Source organism: Cucurbita pepo, chromosome 11 (genome assembly GCF_057944985.1).
Source record: "Cucurbita pepo subsp. pepo isolate OVF chromosome 11, ASM5794498v1, whole genome shotgun sequence".
NCBI classification, from domain to species: domain Eukaryota; kingdom Viridiplantae; phylum Streptophyta; class Magnoliopsida; order Cucurbitales; family Cucurbitaceae; genus Cucurbita; species Cucurbita pepo.
Window position 1 is genome coordinate 671,363 of NC_141808.1, and position 15,459 is coordinate 686,821.

The following is a 15,459-nucleotide window of genomic DNA, read 5'->3' on the forward strand; positions in this document are numbered from 1 at the left end:
TAGCTTGCACAATTAGAGCTGTTGAACCAACAAAGGGACACAAAGGGATACTATTATACTGTGTAATAGATTCAACGCATACCCCATAGCAAGCTCGTTTCGTGGTTTTACATTAAAAACCCAAACTCTATTTTAAAACTACTTTTACTGGGTCAACTAGGGGAATCTTCTGGATCATGTTCCCATTTTTCAAAACACAAGAATGAGTTTGTTCAACACTGTAGTGGAAAGTGAAGGTGACGGTGCAATGAAAGGAAGCCACATAGGCGTCCACATCACAAAACTGTGCTGACTGAATAGATGTCAAACCAGGATTGGTCGGTCTCCATAGCAATTATTTCCACGTAGAAGTCGAAACTCCAAAGAACGTACTACAAAACACCACAACCTAAAATGGTAGAAGGAATCTTACTGCTGTGAAGGGAAAAAAAAAAAAAAAAAAAAAAAAAAAATTTTTTGACAGTCTGGAATGTGCTGGTGGTTTTCACTTTCATTTAATAATTCCACCCCTTGAAACCAACGAATTCCGCTTTAAATACCCCTTCAAAACCACCCCCAAAATCCCACAACTTTCTCTGCATTTCCTCACACTCTGTTTGTTTCCCGGGAAAATGAAGTTCCTTCATCTTCTTTCAATGATTCTCGTTCTCAGCTCCTTCCTCCAGCTCTCCCTGGCTGCCCCAGGTAACAAAATTAAACTCTTTGGAACAGAACAATATCATGCCGTTGTAAGAATATGAGACAAGTGTTTGTTTGTTTGTTTGTTTGTTTGTTTGTTTGTGGGTGAAAGGTTTTTGCAGTTCGAAATGCGCAAGTAGATGTGCAAAAGCAGGGGTGCAGGATCGGTGCTTGAAGTACTGCGGGATATGCTGCGAGAAATGCGGGTGTGTGCCGTCTGGGACTTTTGGGAACAAGCATGAGTGCCCTTGCTATGGGCAGATGAAGAACTCCAAGGGGAAGTCCAAGTGTCCTTAAAATCCACCCTCTACTGCCATCTGCTGCCTAAGCTGTGTGTTTGTGTTGTATAATCTCATTGCCTCTTCACTTTGCATGGACCATTATGAGTTGATCTACCTATAATTATATTACTCCACTTTTAACTTAAAACCTCTGTTTCAGTTATATCTTCGCTCAACTCTTTTCTATTTAGTGAAGATTGAGTTGTTTTATTTGGGACGATCTTGTTCACGTGCAGTGATCGATGTGCAGCCACACTTGCTTTTTTCTGCCTGCAATTAATTTCTCAAACTTTAATGCAGTATCCCACCTCACCCTCCACCTATCAGACAACAACATTCATACTATTGTTACTAAAGAAACTAATAAAGATACTCTGTCCACTTTGTAATTTGTCACTCAAAAATATTTTTAAATTACAAAAATTTCAATAATATTCTGAAATAGATTTATGATTAAATAGAATCAAACACTCCAAAGTCAGCCCCACCATCCGCGTCGCCAGGCCCATGCCGGGCCAGCCCCTCCACTTCCCCTACATTGAATCTCTCCGGCCTAAACACCACCGACTTCGGATAAGGCTCGGCATTGTTTTGAATGGCCCAGTTGTTTACAAGCAACGTTGTGCCGCGAGGCACGTGGAAGGCACCGACGACCCGGTCAAGTAGCTATGGGGCGACTGGGTAAATGCAGAACGTGTGTTTTAGGAGGGAGGGGGATAGGGTAGGGTTGGTAAGATGGGAGTCTTGAACGAGTCTGTTGGGACCGAGGTGGGCGTCGATTTGTGCTTGGGGTTTCAGGAGGGAATGAGGGTTGTTGAGTAGTAGTGAAAGTGCCCATTCCATTGATGCTGACGAAGTGTCTGTACCACCTCCTGATAGCATTCCCCGTATACGTGCATGTCATCCAAAACGAATCCACCAAATAAATGCTTTTTAAAATAATGTTGCATAAAAGAAAAAACAATTAATTTTTACCTAAACTTTATAAATTATGTTGTATTATCTAAACTTTCATAACTAAATTAATTAGCCATCTATTCAACTTTTACTTTTAAATTTTAATAAATATAATTTTTTTACATATATATATATATATATAAGAATTTTGATTAATGTAATTTAGAAAGATGCAATAATCAAAGATAACAACTTTTTATTTATTTATTAAATTTCAATGGATTTTTTATCTACTTTCTTCCTCGATCTCTCTTAAAAACAAATATGTGGCAGTTGAGTAAATGTTAAAAATGAGAAATAGAATTGAGATTGAAAATACAACAAGGATAAAAAATCTTTGGTAGCTTAATCGTATTCATTCAAAAGTTAAGTGTGTTTTGCTGTAACCAATTTTATATTATGTGGCCTTCTAAAAATTTGCCTATAATACATGTGATTAAGATCAAAACATGCGGCAATGATTCATGTTGGTTCGTGGGAATAATTTTCACTCTTATATATCCTGATTCTGATCTTAATCCTAAGATGGGTCGTCACAAATGGTATCAATAAGATACAGTTTAGAGACGAATCAAGGTTGAAGCTGGTGGACGTTCTTGGCCATTTTGGTAGCTCAATCGTATTGATCCTAAGATAACTAAAAAAAAAACTTAAAAGAATTGAAAATCTAACAATGTGCACCTTACTCTTTGGTAGCTCAATCGTATTAACTCCAAAGTTGTGTGTTTTACCGTGAGAAATTCTATATTGTGTGACCTTCTAAAAAATTGCCTATAATACATGTGATTGAGGTCAAAACATGGTGCAATGATTCAAGTTGGTTCGTGGGAATAGTTTTCACTCTTATAAATCGTGATCCTGATCTCAATCTTCAGATGGATCGTCACAAATGGTATTAGAAAGATACAGTTTAGAGACTGAATGAAGGTTGAAGCTGGTGAACGTTCTTGGCCATTTTGTACGTTTTTTTTTTTTGGGTTTTAATAAAGAAAAAAAGGGACGTGGATAGTAAAAGAAATTTAATCTTTTAACTTCTTCAATAAAAAAATATAGATGTTTTATTCATTCAGTTATATACTACAAAATTATTAAATATTGTGATTAATATCTTATTAATGGAGTAAAATGGCAACTTATATAAACAATTTATCATGAACTTAAATGCCTTCCATTTCAAACCTCAAACGTTTGACTTTGTTTGTGACAGTGGGCTGGATTGACGTTTCAATGTCTTTTTCACAGCTTAAATACATTTGACCGTCGTTGCATTTTCTATACCTATACTAAATTTCTATCATTTCTTTTATATTATTATTTTTCAACGATTTTCCATTATTCTAGGATTATCTTCATTATGTGACAATGGATTGACATTTACACATTAATTTGTTGACATAAGGCGACAAAATTTGTTTGATAATTATTTTCTGCAATGCACGAGGTTGTATTAATATAAATAGCGAGCTTCCTTCATCCTCCTTCAAATTCACAACCAATAGTAAGAGGTTAGAGCCATGGGAACTCAAACCCCTGCTGTTAAGTTTGCCATATTTGTTGCTGTTTTAGCTTTCACAGCCTCATTTTCCTTGGTTGGATCAGCCAGTTTGAGCATTGAAACAGACAAACAGGCATTGATTTCAATAAAGTCTGGATTTACTAATCTGCAGCCGTCAAATCCTGTCTCTTCTTGGGATAATTCAAACTCTTCCCCCTGCAACTGGACTCGTGTCAGCTGCAACAAAGATGGCAACAGAGTTGTTGCCCTTGATCTTTCAGGCTTGCAACTTTCAGGCTCCTTAGACCCTCATATTGGCAACCTCACTTTCCTCCATTCCCTTGAGCTTCAAAACAACCTCTTAACAGGACCTATTCCACATCAAATTTCTAACCTTTTTCGCATCAATCTCCTCAACATGAGCTTCAACGCCCTTCAAGGTGGATTCCCCTCCAACATCAGTGCCATGGCTGCACTCGAGACCCTCGACTTAACCTCCAATAACATACTATCCACTCTTCCTCATGAGCTCAGTCTCTTAACCAACCTCAAAGTCTTGAATCTGGCACGAAATCATCTTTTTGGTGAAATCCCACCTTCATTTGGCAATCTTTCTTCTCTTGTCACCATAAATTTTGGTACGAATTCTCTTACTGGTCCAATTCCAACCGAGCTGAGTCGTCTTCAAAATCTCAAGGATCTTATCATCACCATTAACAATCTCACCGGCACTGTTCCCCCTGCCATATTCAACATGTCTTCTTTAGTCACTCTGGCCTTGGCTTCCAACAGACTATGGGGAACATTTCCGAGGGATGTCGGCCATACGCTCCCCAATCTTTTAGTTTTCAATTTCTGTTTCAATGAATTTACAGGAACGATTCCTCCTTCCTTGCACAATATCACTAATATTCAAGTCATCCGTTTTGCCTACAATTTTCTTGAAGGGACAGTCCCACCAGGTTTGGAGAATCTTCACAACCTTACTATGTATAATATTGGGTACAATAACCTCACCTCCGGCAATGATGGGATTAATTTCATCACTTCCTTGACAAAAAGTCCCCACCTTTCGTTTCTTGCCATTGATGGTAACAATTTTGAAGGTCAAATTCCAGACTCCATTGGGAATCTTTCTAAATCACTTTCCATATTGTTCATGGGAGACAATCGTCTCTCTGGGAGTATACCTCCCACGATTGGGAATTTAAATGGTTTGGCTTTGCTGAATTTCAGCTACAATTCGTTATCAGGCGAAATCCCATATGAGATTGGCCAATTGGAGAACCTCCAAAGCCTTGTTTTGGCCAAAAATCGGTTCTCAGGTTGGATTCCAAGCTCCTTGGGAAATCTTCAAAAGTTGAACAATCTTGATTTATCTGGAAATGAGTTAATTGGTGGCATTCCCACCTCTTTCAGAAACTTCCAGAAGCTTCTCGCGATGGATTTATCCAACAATAAGCTAAATGGAAGCATACCCAAAGAAGCCCTCAATCTCCCTGCTACTACTAAATTGAACATGTCCAACAATCTCCTTAGTGGTCCTCTGCCGGAGGAAATTGGGTCCCTTTCAAAACTCTTTCAGATTGATCTCTCCAACAATCTCATATCTGGAGAGATTCCGTCGTCGATCAAAGGTTGGGGGAGCATAGAGGAATTGTTTATGGCCAGAAATAAGCTATCAGGCCACATCCCCAGTAGTCTTGGAGAACTTAGAGCCATCAAAGTTATTGACCTCTCTTCAAATAATCTCTCTGGTCCCATCCCTGATAATCTTCAATATCTATTAGCTCTTCAGTACCTGAATCTCTCTTTTAATGACCTTGAGGGAGAAGTTCCTCAAGGGGGAATCTTTAAGAACAGGGCCAATGTCAGTTTACAAGGAAACTCAAAACTTTGCTTGTATTCCTCATGTCCAGGGAGTGATTCAAAACATGACAGAGTAGTCAAAGTTATAATCTTCACAGTTGCATTTTCAACATTGGCACTGAGCTTTATCATTGGTACGCTGATCCATTTCATGAGGAAGAAGTCAAAGACTGCACCATCCACGGAGTTTGTCAAGGGTCAACATGAAATGGTGTCTTACGATGAGCTGCGTTTGGCAACAGAGAATTTCAGCGAGCAACACTTGATTGGAAAAGGGAGCTTTGGGTCTGTATATAAGGGCATTTTAAAGCAAGATGTCCCCGTGGCTATTAAGGTTCTTGACATTAACAGGACTGGTTCTATAAGGAGCTTTAAGGCTGAGTGTGAAGCTTTGAGGAATGTGAGACATCGAAATCTCGTTAAACTCATCACCACCTGCTCTAGCGTAGACTTCTCAAACATGGAATTTCGAGCTTTGATTTATGAACTTTTGAGCAATGGAAGCTTGGATGAGTGGGTTCATGGCCAAAGGAGCCATGAACGTGGAATTGGGCTCAATGTCCTTGAGCGAGTAAACATTGCCATCGATGTTGGTTCAGCAATAAACTACTTGCACCACGATTGTGAACTTCCTATAGTTCACTGTGATTTAAAGCCTAGCAACATCCTTCTAGATGCAGACATGACAGCAAAGGTAGGAGATTTTGGATTGGCTCGGTTGCTGATGGAAAGTGCAAACACTAAATCTTCCATCACTTCCACACACGTCCTAAAAGGTTCAATTGGTTATCTTCCTCCAGGTTTGTACATCATCTGTCATATCACGAACAGAATTTCTTGCTTTCATCAACCACTTTTGAAGAACTAAACTTTTAAAAGTTGTAATTTTGATATTGTAGAGTACGGGTATGGAGTGAAGCCAACAACAGCCGGAGATGTGTACAGTTTTGGAGTAACACTGCTGGAGCTGTTTACAGGAAAGAGGCCAACAGATGAATATTTCACAGGAGAATTGAATTTGATAAAATGGGTGGATTCATGTTTCCCCGAACACATAATGGAAGTGATTGATGATGAGCTGACAGAAGTGAGTGTGGATTTGGAGTATGAAGGTAGAACCATCAGTTCAGAAATGCAAAAAGATTGTTTGATCAAAGTAATTGGAGTAGCACTGTCGTGCACAGTGAATACTCCAGTGAACCGCATTGACATCCACGATGCTGTGTCAAAGCTTAAAAGTGCCAAACACAGCCTTACTCGTCCTCCAAAATGAAGTGGTGGTTTTTAGATTGATAAGAGTGGAATGGCTTGTAATTTGGTAAAAGGGTTATTATTTCATCACTACGGCGTTTCATCTGCAAGTTGTATTTGTGAATATGGGTGTTTTAGATGAAGTATTTGCTAATGGTTGATGAATATAAATAAAAATGTAAACTCTTTTTATTTATTATTGAAAGCTTGTTTACAGATTTTCTTACTATTATTTTTCTTCATTGTGATTATAAGTTGTGCTGTCCACTTGCTAAATAATAAAAGTTCATATAAAAAAATATATGAATTGTTGGTTTACAACGGAACAGAAAAATAAACTGCACCAGCCGGGAATCGAACCCGGGTCTGTACCGTGGCAGGGTACTATTCTACCACTAGACCACTGGTGCTGTTGATGAAATGAATAAATATTTTGTATAAAAAGTAAAATACTTGTCCATCCAAACAATGAAATTATTGAAACTTAACCTCAAACCCTAGGAAACTCAAATTTACTCATGGCGCGTTCCTTTTTATATTGTTCCAAACTCATGACTATTTTCTGAGTGAAAAGTTTGTCGGGTAGCAAATTGTTAAGTGTCAATCTTTTACCGCCCCTTCAATCAAATTTTTAAATTTTTTTTTTATGTTTTTCCAAACTCGCACCTTAAATGGTACGAAGACTAGATCGATCAAACATGGCATGAATCTAACATTTTCATAATAACTATTAAAAGTCTTATGGGACGGGATCATCTTTCTACCTCTACTTGTTGGACAACTTAGCTAGAGACACGACACGCTCTCTATCAAGGTCCGACGTGACACCCTAAGAACCCATGAATTAAAGTTCCTTGTGAAAGGGGAACATCTAGAGAAAAAAGAGCAATTTTGGCATGTAATATTATTAAGTATTAAAAAATGAAGTTGCATGGCATGGATGCGTGAGGTACACGCGCCGTAAGGAGAGGGAGTCCTAGCAAATCTTAAACAATGGCGGGTTCATTTTCGAAACCAATTTCGGACCGCCGAATCTCAAAAAAAAAAAAAAAAAAAAAACCAAAAAAAAGGAAAAAAAACCAGAAACATAAAAAACCCGGGAAAACACCGAAAAGCTCCCAATCCCCAAATCCCAAATCATTTTAGTGGAAATTGGCTCTCATTCTTGTTAGCGCCAAATCGTTCACTTTTTAAAAAAACGGCGGTCTTCTTGTTGCTAAATCCTTTCCCCCTCCGTCCTACAAAGGCCCCCCCCCCCCCCCCCTCAGACCTCCTCCAACTCACCCATTGCTCCTTCCATCTCTCTCTCTCTCGTTTTCAGTTTCCGACCCACAAGAGCCAACAGCGTAGGGTTGAGATCAGGACCCAATGGCCGAGTTAGGGAGCTGTGTCCGTATCACTCGTGCTTCCTCAAAGAGAGTTGCGGCATCCGCCATGTCCGATGACCAATCCACGAATAAAAAACGGGTGGTTCTCGGTGAGCTTCCCAACATTCAGAATGCTACTGGATCAGTAGCACAGAAGAGGAAGGCCATGTCCCAGATCACAAAATGCAAGCCTAAGAAGAGAACTAAGATCGCTGCTGCTCCAATGAGCAAGACGACTGTGGTTGTGGAAGATAATGATCCCAAGTTGACCGTTGATGATATTTTGGACGACCCAGAAATGAAGGGGCCTTATTCCTCCGATATTTATGCTTATCTTCGCAAAATGGAGGTAAGAGCCATTTTTCTTGTGTTTTCTTTTTTGAACAAATGGTTTCTGATTTTGGGTTTTGAAGTGTTCTGTTTTCGTGCTTTTGTATGTCTCTAATGCGATGGGTTTCCTCAGGCGGAACCAATAAGAAGGCCGATACCAAATTACTTAGAGAAGGTTCAGACGGACATAAGTGCTAATATGAGAGGGGTCTTGGTTGATTGGATGGTTGAGGTTGCCGAGGAGTACAAGCTCGGCTCCGATACTCTGTATCTATCCATCTCTTACATCGACAGGTTCCTATCAATGAACATAATCAATAGGCAAAGGCTTCAATTGCTGGGGGTTTCTTCAATGCTCATTGCCTCGTAAGTTCACCAAAAACTGGAAATTATTCACGAATCTCCTCGTGGGATCATAAGTTTCCATGATTTAATTCTTGACTTGATTTATCGAACAGGAAATATGAAGAGATCACCCCTCCACATGTGGAAGATTTCTGCTACATAACAGATAATACTTACAGAAGGGATGAGGTGAATATCTTCCTTTATAGCTTAATATAAATCTCGTCCTCGCTGCTGGATTATCAATCCTGAGATATGAGTTTGTGATTTTGTAAGGTTGTGAAGATGGAGGCTGATATACTCAAATCTTTGAACTTTGAAATGGGAAATCCTACTGCCAAGACATTCTTAAGGCAAGTATAAGTAAACTCTAGTCCCATTTGTGTTTTGGAGTTTGATCGACTAATATGTGAATTCAATCATGGTGGTGTGTTATATTGAATTGTTGTTCTGGTCTGTTTCTTATGTTTACAGGAGGTTCACTAATGTTGCACAAGAAGATTTCAAAGTAAGCCCCGACATCCTTTTATTTTGATCTCTTTCTAAACCAGCTTTGAGTTTTCTATTTACTAATCCTCTTCTGCTTTATGCTTGAAACAGATACCAAATCTGCATTTGGAATTTCTGGGTCATTACCTTGCTGAGCTAAGCTTATTGGACTATAATTTTGTGAAGTTCTTGCCTTCTTTGATTGCTGCTTCAGTCGTATTTCTTGCAAAATTCATCATCCGGCCAAAGCAGCATCCTTGGGTAAAACCTTGTTTCAATCCCTTGATTATGTAACTATGAACTTGAACGTAGTTTGCTGATATATAAGTGAATTGCAGGGTCCGAACTTGCAACAATACACAGGCTACAGGCCAGCTGATCTAAGGCCATGTGTGCTTCTATTACACGATTTGTATATGGCAAGAAGAGGGGGATCTCTGATTGCTGTGAGAGAAAAATACAAGCAACAAAGGGTAAGAAACTTCATCCTCTTCATTAATATATGTGGCTAAAAGTTGAAGAAGGTGCTAATGTTTTACGTTTCTGATCCAAACAGTTCAAGAGTGTGGCAATGATGCCTTCACCCCCTGAGATACCGTCTGCCTATTTCGAAGAAGCTTAAACCAGAGCAAGGATCTTTGATACATTTTAGTTGCTAATTGAAGGCATGATTCTGACCCTCTGCTGATAGATGGAAAGAAATTTTGGGAAGATGGGAATTTGGTTTCAGCTCTCAACCAGATTGGTGATTTTGGTGCGTCGAGGATTAGGACCCATATTGTTTATATTAGTTGAAAGATGTTTCTGATTTAGACCAGTTGGGGATTTTGTAGTTGTACTCCATTTTACCTGTAAATTGGAGGTTTCTTCCATACTAATAACAGTAAAGAATGCATCCATGGCATTCTATTTTTATTTTGAACAACTCAACTTTTCAAGGCTACAAAAGAGCCAACTCCACAAAGAAAGAGTAAACACAGTAGAAAACATCCAACAGAAAAGCCTAGCAATTGAACAAATATCAGTGAATGAATAGCCTTCAAAAGCTTAGTTTTAAGTTTGGGAGTTTCATTGTAGCAGGTTTTGGAGTAATGGTGTGGCAGTTGTTTAAGCTTAAAAGGACAATGGAAGAACCATTGGTAACTTCTGCTTTAAGCAATGCCCAACACTAAAGATAAGAGAAAGAGACAGAGGAAATTGTAAAACAAACATTGAGATTACTACAAAACTTCAAACCCACTGCCCACTGCCATCCGACAAGATTTGCCCACTTGAACGACAGCTGAAAAAAGGCAATGTACAATTCCCGACATCACCAATACACACTCCTTCTTCTTCTTCTTCTCATATTTTGAAGGCTTCACAGTTAGCTCCAAAAGTTTCTCCTCAAACCAAGAGAAATCATCTTATCCAGTAAAGAAAGAAACTTTAACATTAAATTTGCCAAAAGGCCACATGTCGTTCGTCAATGCGTTCTTTGTTTGCTGGAACACACGAAATTACTGTCATTTCTTACGCATTCACTCTACTGCTCTTCCTTCAATGGAAAAACCTTTAGCTCTTTAGCATAAACTATTATTTGATTAATTTTTTAACATGTTTTATATTATCAGTGTAAGGCTGCTTTAAAAGTAAAAAACAAAGACAAAAAACCAAACCCTGTGGAAGTGATTTCTGGTTTCATTAATTTAATAAAATTGAATTATTACTCCCGTGACCGACAACAGCGCCAACACCACAAAACATCACACTTCTCAATTCCCAGTCTTGGATTTTTTTTCTCTTTATTTATACAGTTACTCAACTCAACTCAACCCATTCATTCAGTGCCCAACAGACTACCCATTCATGCATTCCCCTGTGTCCCTACCAATGCGGTTCTTCAAGTGTCCTCCTGCAGCCGTGGGTATGAAGCTGCGTGGTATAATGGCGGTGGCTTGTTTGCTGCTGCTGCTGCTAATTGCAGCTCCGAATAGTATGAATGGAGAAGAGGATACTAATGTTGTCAGCTTAAACCAAGCAACCCCAACTCAGAAACAGCACCGTACGATGAGTTCATTCCATGCTTTACAGTCAAGTAAGAGGAAGGTTCCAAATTCTTCAGATCCACTTCACAATCGTTGAGCTTTGTTTCCATTTTCAAAATTTGTTCCATGATCGGTGCATAAACAGATTTTATAAGCACAACATTTTTCATACTGATTATATGTGACAGATTTTGCCTGTGATTTATATGGTGTTTTGTTGATTTGGCTTCTGATTTTGAGGTGGGAATATGATGATATGAATGGGGGGTGCTTATGCGACCATACATGAAACATTATCGGATCAGTTTTCAGCATTTAGGCACCTCGTATAACTGGTCTTCAACCCCACATGTTTGCCTCTACTTTTCAATTTACTTTCATTCTGATACATAATTTCCTAATTTAACTAAAATATCAAATATTTAATTTTACATATAGTTGGTTAATCTCAAAATAAATAAATAAATAAATAAATAAATGTGGTACTCAATTTTTTTCCTTGTGGTTGATATAGGTCATGTGAAGATAAGGTAGCTTGGATATTTCATTCTCGGGTGAATGGATATGAGTAAGGATAAAATGGATAAATTTACGACTTACTATGTACCTATATTAGATTTTAGTCTCGCTTATTTTCATTTAATAAGTCGAGTTGTCAATTATTTAATTTTTTTCTTTTATAAATGGTACTTGATTTGAATAAAAAAAAAAAATACATTTATATAATTAATTTATTTTACTACCACACTAAATTCGGGGATCGCACTTAAAATGTCCATATATCTTCAAAACTATAGAAATATATAATTTATTTTAAACAAATTAAATTTAATTTCACTATAATTATTTTAAAGCTTCTCATCATGCATTATACATGTGGCATGTGGCATGCAATTGTGTTTACTCTTGGAAGGAAAGCAAAGTCCCACACTTTTTACTCCAAACCCAAATTATAAAAATAACCAACGCACGCTTGCTTCTGTTTTCTTTTTCAATTAAATTAAATTAAATTTTGATTCATTCATTCAATTAAATTATGATTATTAAAAGCTTTGAAAATAATAAATTTAGATTTAAACTTGATTTACCTTGGAAAGAAAGTTTTAAATTTGTGTTTAATAACACAAATAATTTGCATAATTTTTGAAAGCTTTTAATAATTGTAATAATCTTTTACAAAGGAAAGAGTAAACCCTTTAAATGAAAATTAAATAATATTAAAAATTGAAGAGAAAAAATGTAACTTTTTGAAATTCAAAAAACAAATGAAATATACTAAGAAATTTGGGAGTAAAGATGGGGGAAAAAAAAAGAAAAAAAAAAAAAGGAAAAAAGAGATGTGGAGGTTAAACAGTCTGACGATCAACTTCACCATCTTCACCGCACATCATTTATAATTTGATTCCAGAAGGGTAATCCGTTCCTATAACTTCACCTGCAAATAATCTCTCTTATCGTAACCCTTTTCTCCCAGATTTCCCATTTTTAATTCACATCTCATTTTCCTCAGCCTCAAATTCCCCCGGCGCTTCCCCTTTCACCGTCATGTCCGATCAAGACTCCTCCCCTCCGGTCCAACTTGAATCCCGAGAGCCGGAGATCAAAGATCCCATTAAGCCGGCGAACCCATTTGCTACCAAATTCAGCATATGGCCACCAACGCAGCGCACTCGTGACGCTGTTACAAGCCGTCTGATCGAAACCCTCTCCACCCCTTCCATTCTCTCTAAGCGTTACGGCACGATTCCGCCTGAAGCCGCCGCCACCATTGCGCGGGTCATCGAGGACGAAGCGTATGCCACTGCCGATGGGTCTCCGACTACCGTGGACGACGGCATCGAGATTCTGCAGGTCTACTCCAAGGAGATTAGTAAGCGGATGCTCGAGGCGGTGAAGGGTAGAGCGATTCCCGCGGCTCCGACAGAAAATGGTGAGAAGGAGGGATCGTCATCGCCTGTTGTTGATCCTCATGACGAAAACCCTACTTCGGAAATTGAATCCTGAATTTCTGGGTTGTTGGTCTTAATTTTATTACCCTGTTTGAGCTTCTTTTACTGGAGATCTGCGTGTCCACTATCCACACATTGCATACAAGACAATTGTTTGTTTTTCTTGTGTTCTACGACCTTATATTCAATGAAAATGGAAGCATTTTATTGCCTAGAGTTATCTTTATTGATGAAAGTATTCTATTATCATGTCGCTTGAATCGTGTTGTTGGTTTCTTCATCTCTGTTGAAACTAGAATCCTTCTTTGCTTTGACCTCTCTGCTTATTGTGGTCTTTCTTGGGAAAATACCTCCTCTAAGTTGTTCGAGGATGAGACTTTTGGCCTTTCCCATTTTGTCTTGGAATTGTTGTGTGATGCTTCGCTGTTACATTACAGATCGTGAGACCCTTTGCAGCTCTTTGAGACGTACATTTTGATTCAATCTGCCATGGTCTACTAAAGGGATAACACTATACGTATAAGCCTTTTCAGCTTGCTTACATTATCATTTATCACTTGATTTTGATTGCTCAAATTTGTGGATGCTTGGGGGCTCATAGTGTTTGTTTTGAGCACCAATGCTCGGACCCATCTCCCCAGAACCCAAATCAGTTGTCAGTCCAACACGGAAACTGATTTCGACCCCTTTGAATTGTGCAATTCATTATTCACCACTAATTTGAGTGTCTGATATCTTGTGAGTTAAAATAGTTTCCAGAATATTGAATGCCATGTGAAGTTTATACATTTCATTTCATCCACAATACAATTCGCTCCCCTATGTGTTACTACTCTTACTATTTGCATTGGCAAAGATCAAACCTCTAAATAATCTCTCTAAAATTTTGAAGTGTACATCCATTTCTAGATGGAAAAAAAGAGAGAAAAAAAAAAAACAAATGAAGAATGGAAAGAAGCTTCTTTCAATCATGTGTTCAGCTAGTGTCCAGGTCCTCTCATGCTCGGTCCCGAAGCATGCTTGAATGCCCGGCTTCCCTTCCGATGACCCCTAAAGGTAACAAAGCCAGTCGGGTTACCGACAGATCCTTGCAGAGCTCGTCCAATTCCGGTCGTGGGTGGTCTGAGGCGCCTGCAATCCACATGAACAAGCAGCATTGCGAACAGTATCATCACAACAACAACTCCACGCCTCATCCTTGCTTTTGAATCAACAGAGACTTGGGAAATCGCCCTTTTATGTACACAAAGATTTTTCACCAAGCCAAGGGCGGTGGTGTTACTACTTTATATATTTAGATTACCAACTCCTTTGACTCTTGCGTTTTATTTCTTTATTTCCCCTGTTTTTCCACGCTGTTAGGAACATGGACTTGGTTCAAACACAAGGCCAATCGTTCATACAGGAAGAAAAAGGAACAAACTTTGTAAAGGCGAGCTAGGCCTTCATTTGCAGGGCCACCGCCACATTGGACTGATGTAGATATCACACGCTTTCTTTTCTGAATCATGCTACAGCTTCAATACATATTTATATATGATTATCTGCAGGTTGGCACGCAGGTTCTATGTTTTTATGTTTTAATATTATTAAATTTGGTGCTACAATTCATGCAATGCAAGGAAGTTTCATTTGGTTTAAAGGAGTTGGAATACAGTTTTGGATCATAGGATAAACTTAAATCATGCTTTTGTGTTTATTAATGTACAAAGTATTATTATAAGATAGTGGAAGGCCCAAACAAACATTGGGAGGAGGTTGCACCACATCCATCCATTCCTCTCATCAATCATTGAATAGGATAAGACAATGAATATAACAAAATTAAATTAGGGTATGATATGTGAGTTGAGATAATGGGTACATATACTATTGCTACTCCTGCTCATAAATGACATTTTTAAAAAAATATTTTTAATTTTATGGAAGAGTATTCGTAAAATCACTTAAATAATTGCATTTTAGGATAAGTCCAAAAAACTTTAGGGAAGGGACGATGTAGTCAGCTGGTGTGACGTCATTTTGGAACCCGCTTGTCCGAAACGTTGTCCGGAATCTTTGTGGTTGATGCTGAATCACCACTTTCCAAAATCTTCATTAATTTTGTTTTTATGATTATATTTAAAAATCATTTTTAATGCAGTTTTTTTTTATTTTTAAGTAAAATATAATTTAACCTTGAGACCATGATTAAAACAAAAAGGACAAATATGATACTGTAATTAACCTTATGAATTAAAAAAATCTCAATCAACTTTTTTATTTATTTTCTTTCTACTTTTTTTTATTTTTTTATTTTTTTTTTATTTCTAACTTTAGTATTGATTCATTCAACAAGTCTAATCCTACTTTTAACTTTTCTTTATTTTAGTTGGTATTCTTCCAACAAACCTATTTAGGTTCTTATTCTTTCAGTTTTTT

General features: G+C 37.9%; 4 protein-coding genes and 1 non-coding gene across 5 annotated transcripts; 4 read left to right on the forward strand and 1 right to left on the reverse strand.

Annotated features, from left to right (window-relative positions):
• Positions 1 to 526: 526 nt before the first annotated feature.
• LOC111805701 (peamaclein) lies at positions 527 to 1,107 on the forward strand. Its single transcript, XM_023690883.2, has 2 exons — positions 527 to 684; positions 791 to 1,107. Exons 1-2 carry the CDS (start codon positions 612 to 614, stop codon positions 973 to 975), a joined length of 258 nt encoding a protein of 85 aa, XP_023546651.2. The 5' UTR covers positions 527 to 611; the 3' UTR covers positions 976 to 1,107.
• Positions 1,108 to 3,420: 2,313 nt separating this feature from the next.
• Positions 3,421 to 6,688, forward strand: LOC111805455 (uncharacterized). Its single transcript, XM_023690562.2, has 2 exons — positions 3,421 to 6,080; positions 6,180 to 6,688. The coding sequence occupies exons 1-2, from the start codon at positions 3,431 to 3,433 to the stop codon at positions 6,551 to 6,553; spliced, it is 3,024 nt and encodes a 1,007-aa protein (XP_023546330.2). The 5' UTR covers positions 3,421 to 3,430; the 3' UTR covers positions 6,554 to 6,688.
• Positions 6,689 to 6,870: 182 nt separating this feature from the next.
• TRNAG-GCC (transfer RNA glycine (anticodon GCC)) lies at positions 6,871 to 6,941 on the reverse strand. Its single transcript has one exon. It is a non-coding gene; the product is annotated as a tRNA-Gly (tRNA).
• An 852-nt stretch (positions 6,942 to 7,793) lies between these two features.
• Positions 7,794 to 9,987, forward strand: LOC111805657 (putative cyclin-A3-1). Its single transcript, XM_023690806.2, has 8 exons — positions 7,794 to 8,247; positions 8,362 to 8,594; positions 8,687 to 8,762; positions 8,850 to 8,926; positions 9,048 to 9,081; positions 9,174 to 9,323; positions 9,401 to 9,535; positions 9,619 to 9,987. Exons 1-8 carry the CDS (start codon positions 7,900 to 7,902, stop codon positions 9,682 to 9,684), a joined length of 1,119 nt encoding a protein of 372 aa, XP_023546574.2. The 5' UTR covers positions 7,794 to 7,899; the 3' UTR covers positions 9,685 to 9,987.
• A 2,421-nt stretch (positions 9,988 to 12,408) lies between these two features.
• Positions 12,409 to 13,252, forward strand: LOC111805012 (MFP1 attachment factor 1-like). Its single transcript, XM_023689869.2, has one exon. It carries the CDS (start codon positions 12,635 to 12,637, stop codon positions 13,091 to 13,093), a length of 459 nt encoding a protein of 152 aa, XP_023545637.2. The 5' UTR covers positions 12,409 to 12,634; the 3' UTR covers positions 13,094 to 13,252.
• The last annotated feature ends 2,207 nt before the right edge of the window (positions 13,253 to 15,459 follow it).

Excerpts from the sequence above, each read along its gene's own strand:
- LOC111805701 (XM_023690883.2), top strand. The coding sequence starts at position 612 with ATGAAGTTCCTTCATCTTCTTTCAATGATTCTCGTTCTCAGCTCCTTC. Across the intron at positions 685-790 it reads GCTCTCCCTGGCTGCCCCAG|GTTTTTGCAGTTCGAAATGC; the intron begins GTAACAAAATTA and ends TGTGGGTGAAAG.
- LOC111805455 (XM_023690562.2), top strand. The coding sequence starts at position 3,431 with ATGGGAACTCAAACCCCTGCTGTTAAGTTTGCCATATTTGTTGCTGTT. Across the intron at positions 6,081-6,179 it reads AATTGGTTATCTTCCTCCAG|AGTACGGGTATGGAGTGAAG; the intron begins GTTTGTACATCA and ends TTGATATTGTAG.
- LOC111805657 (XM_023690806.2), top strand. The coding sequence starts at position 7,900 with ATGGCCGAGTTAGGGAGCTGTGTCCGTATCACTCGTGCTTCCTCAAAG. Across the intron at positions 8,763-8,849 it reads ATACTTACAGAAGGGATGAG|GTTGTGAAGATGGAGGCTGA; the intron begins GTGAATATCTTC and ends TGATTTTGTAAG. Across the intron at positions 8,927-9,047 it reads ACTGCCAAGACATTCTTAAG|GAGGTTCACTAATGTTGCAC; the intron begins GCAAGTATAAGT and ends TTATGTTTACAG.
- LOC111805012 (XM_023689869.2), top strand. The coding sequence starts at position 12,635 with ATGTCCGATCAAGACTCCTCCCCTCCGGTCCAACTTGAATCCCGAGAG.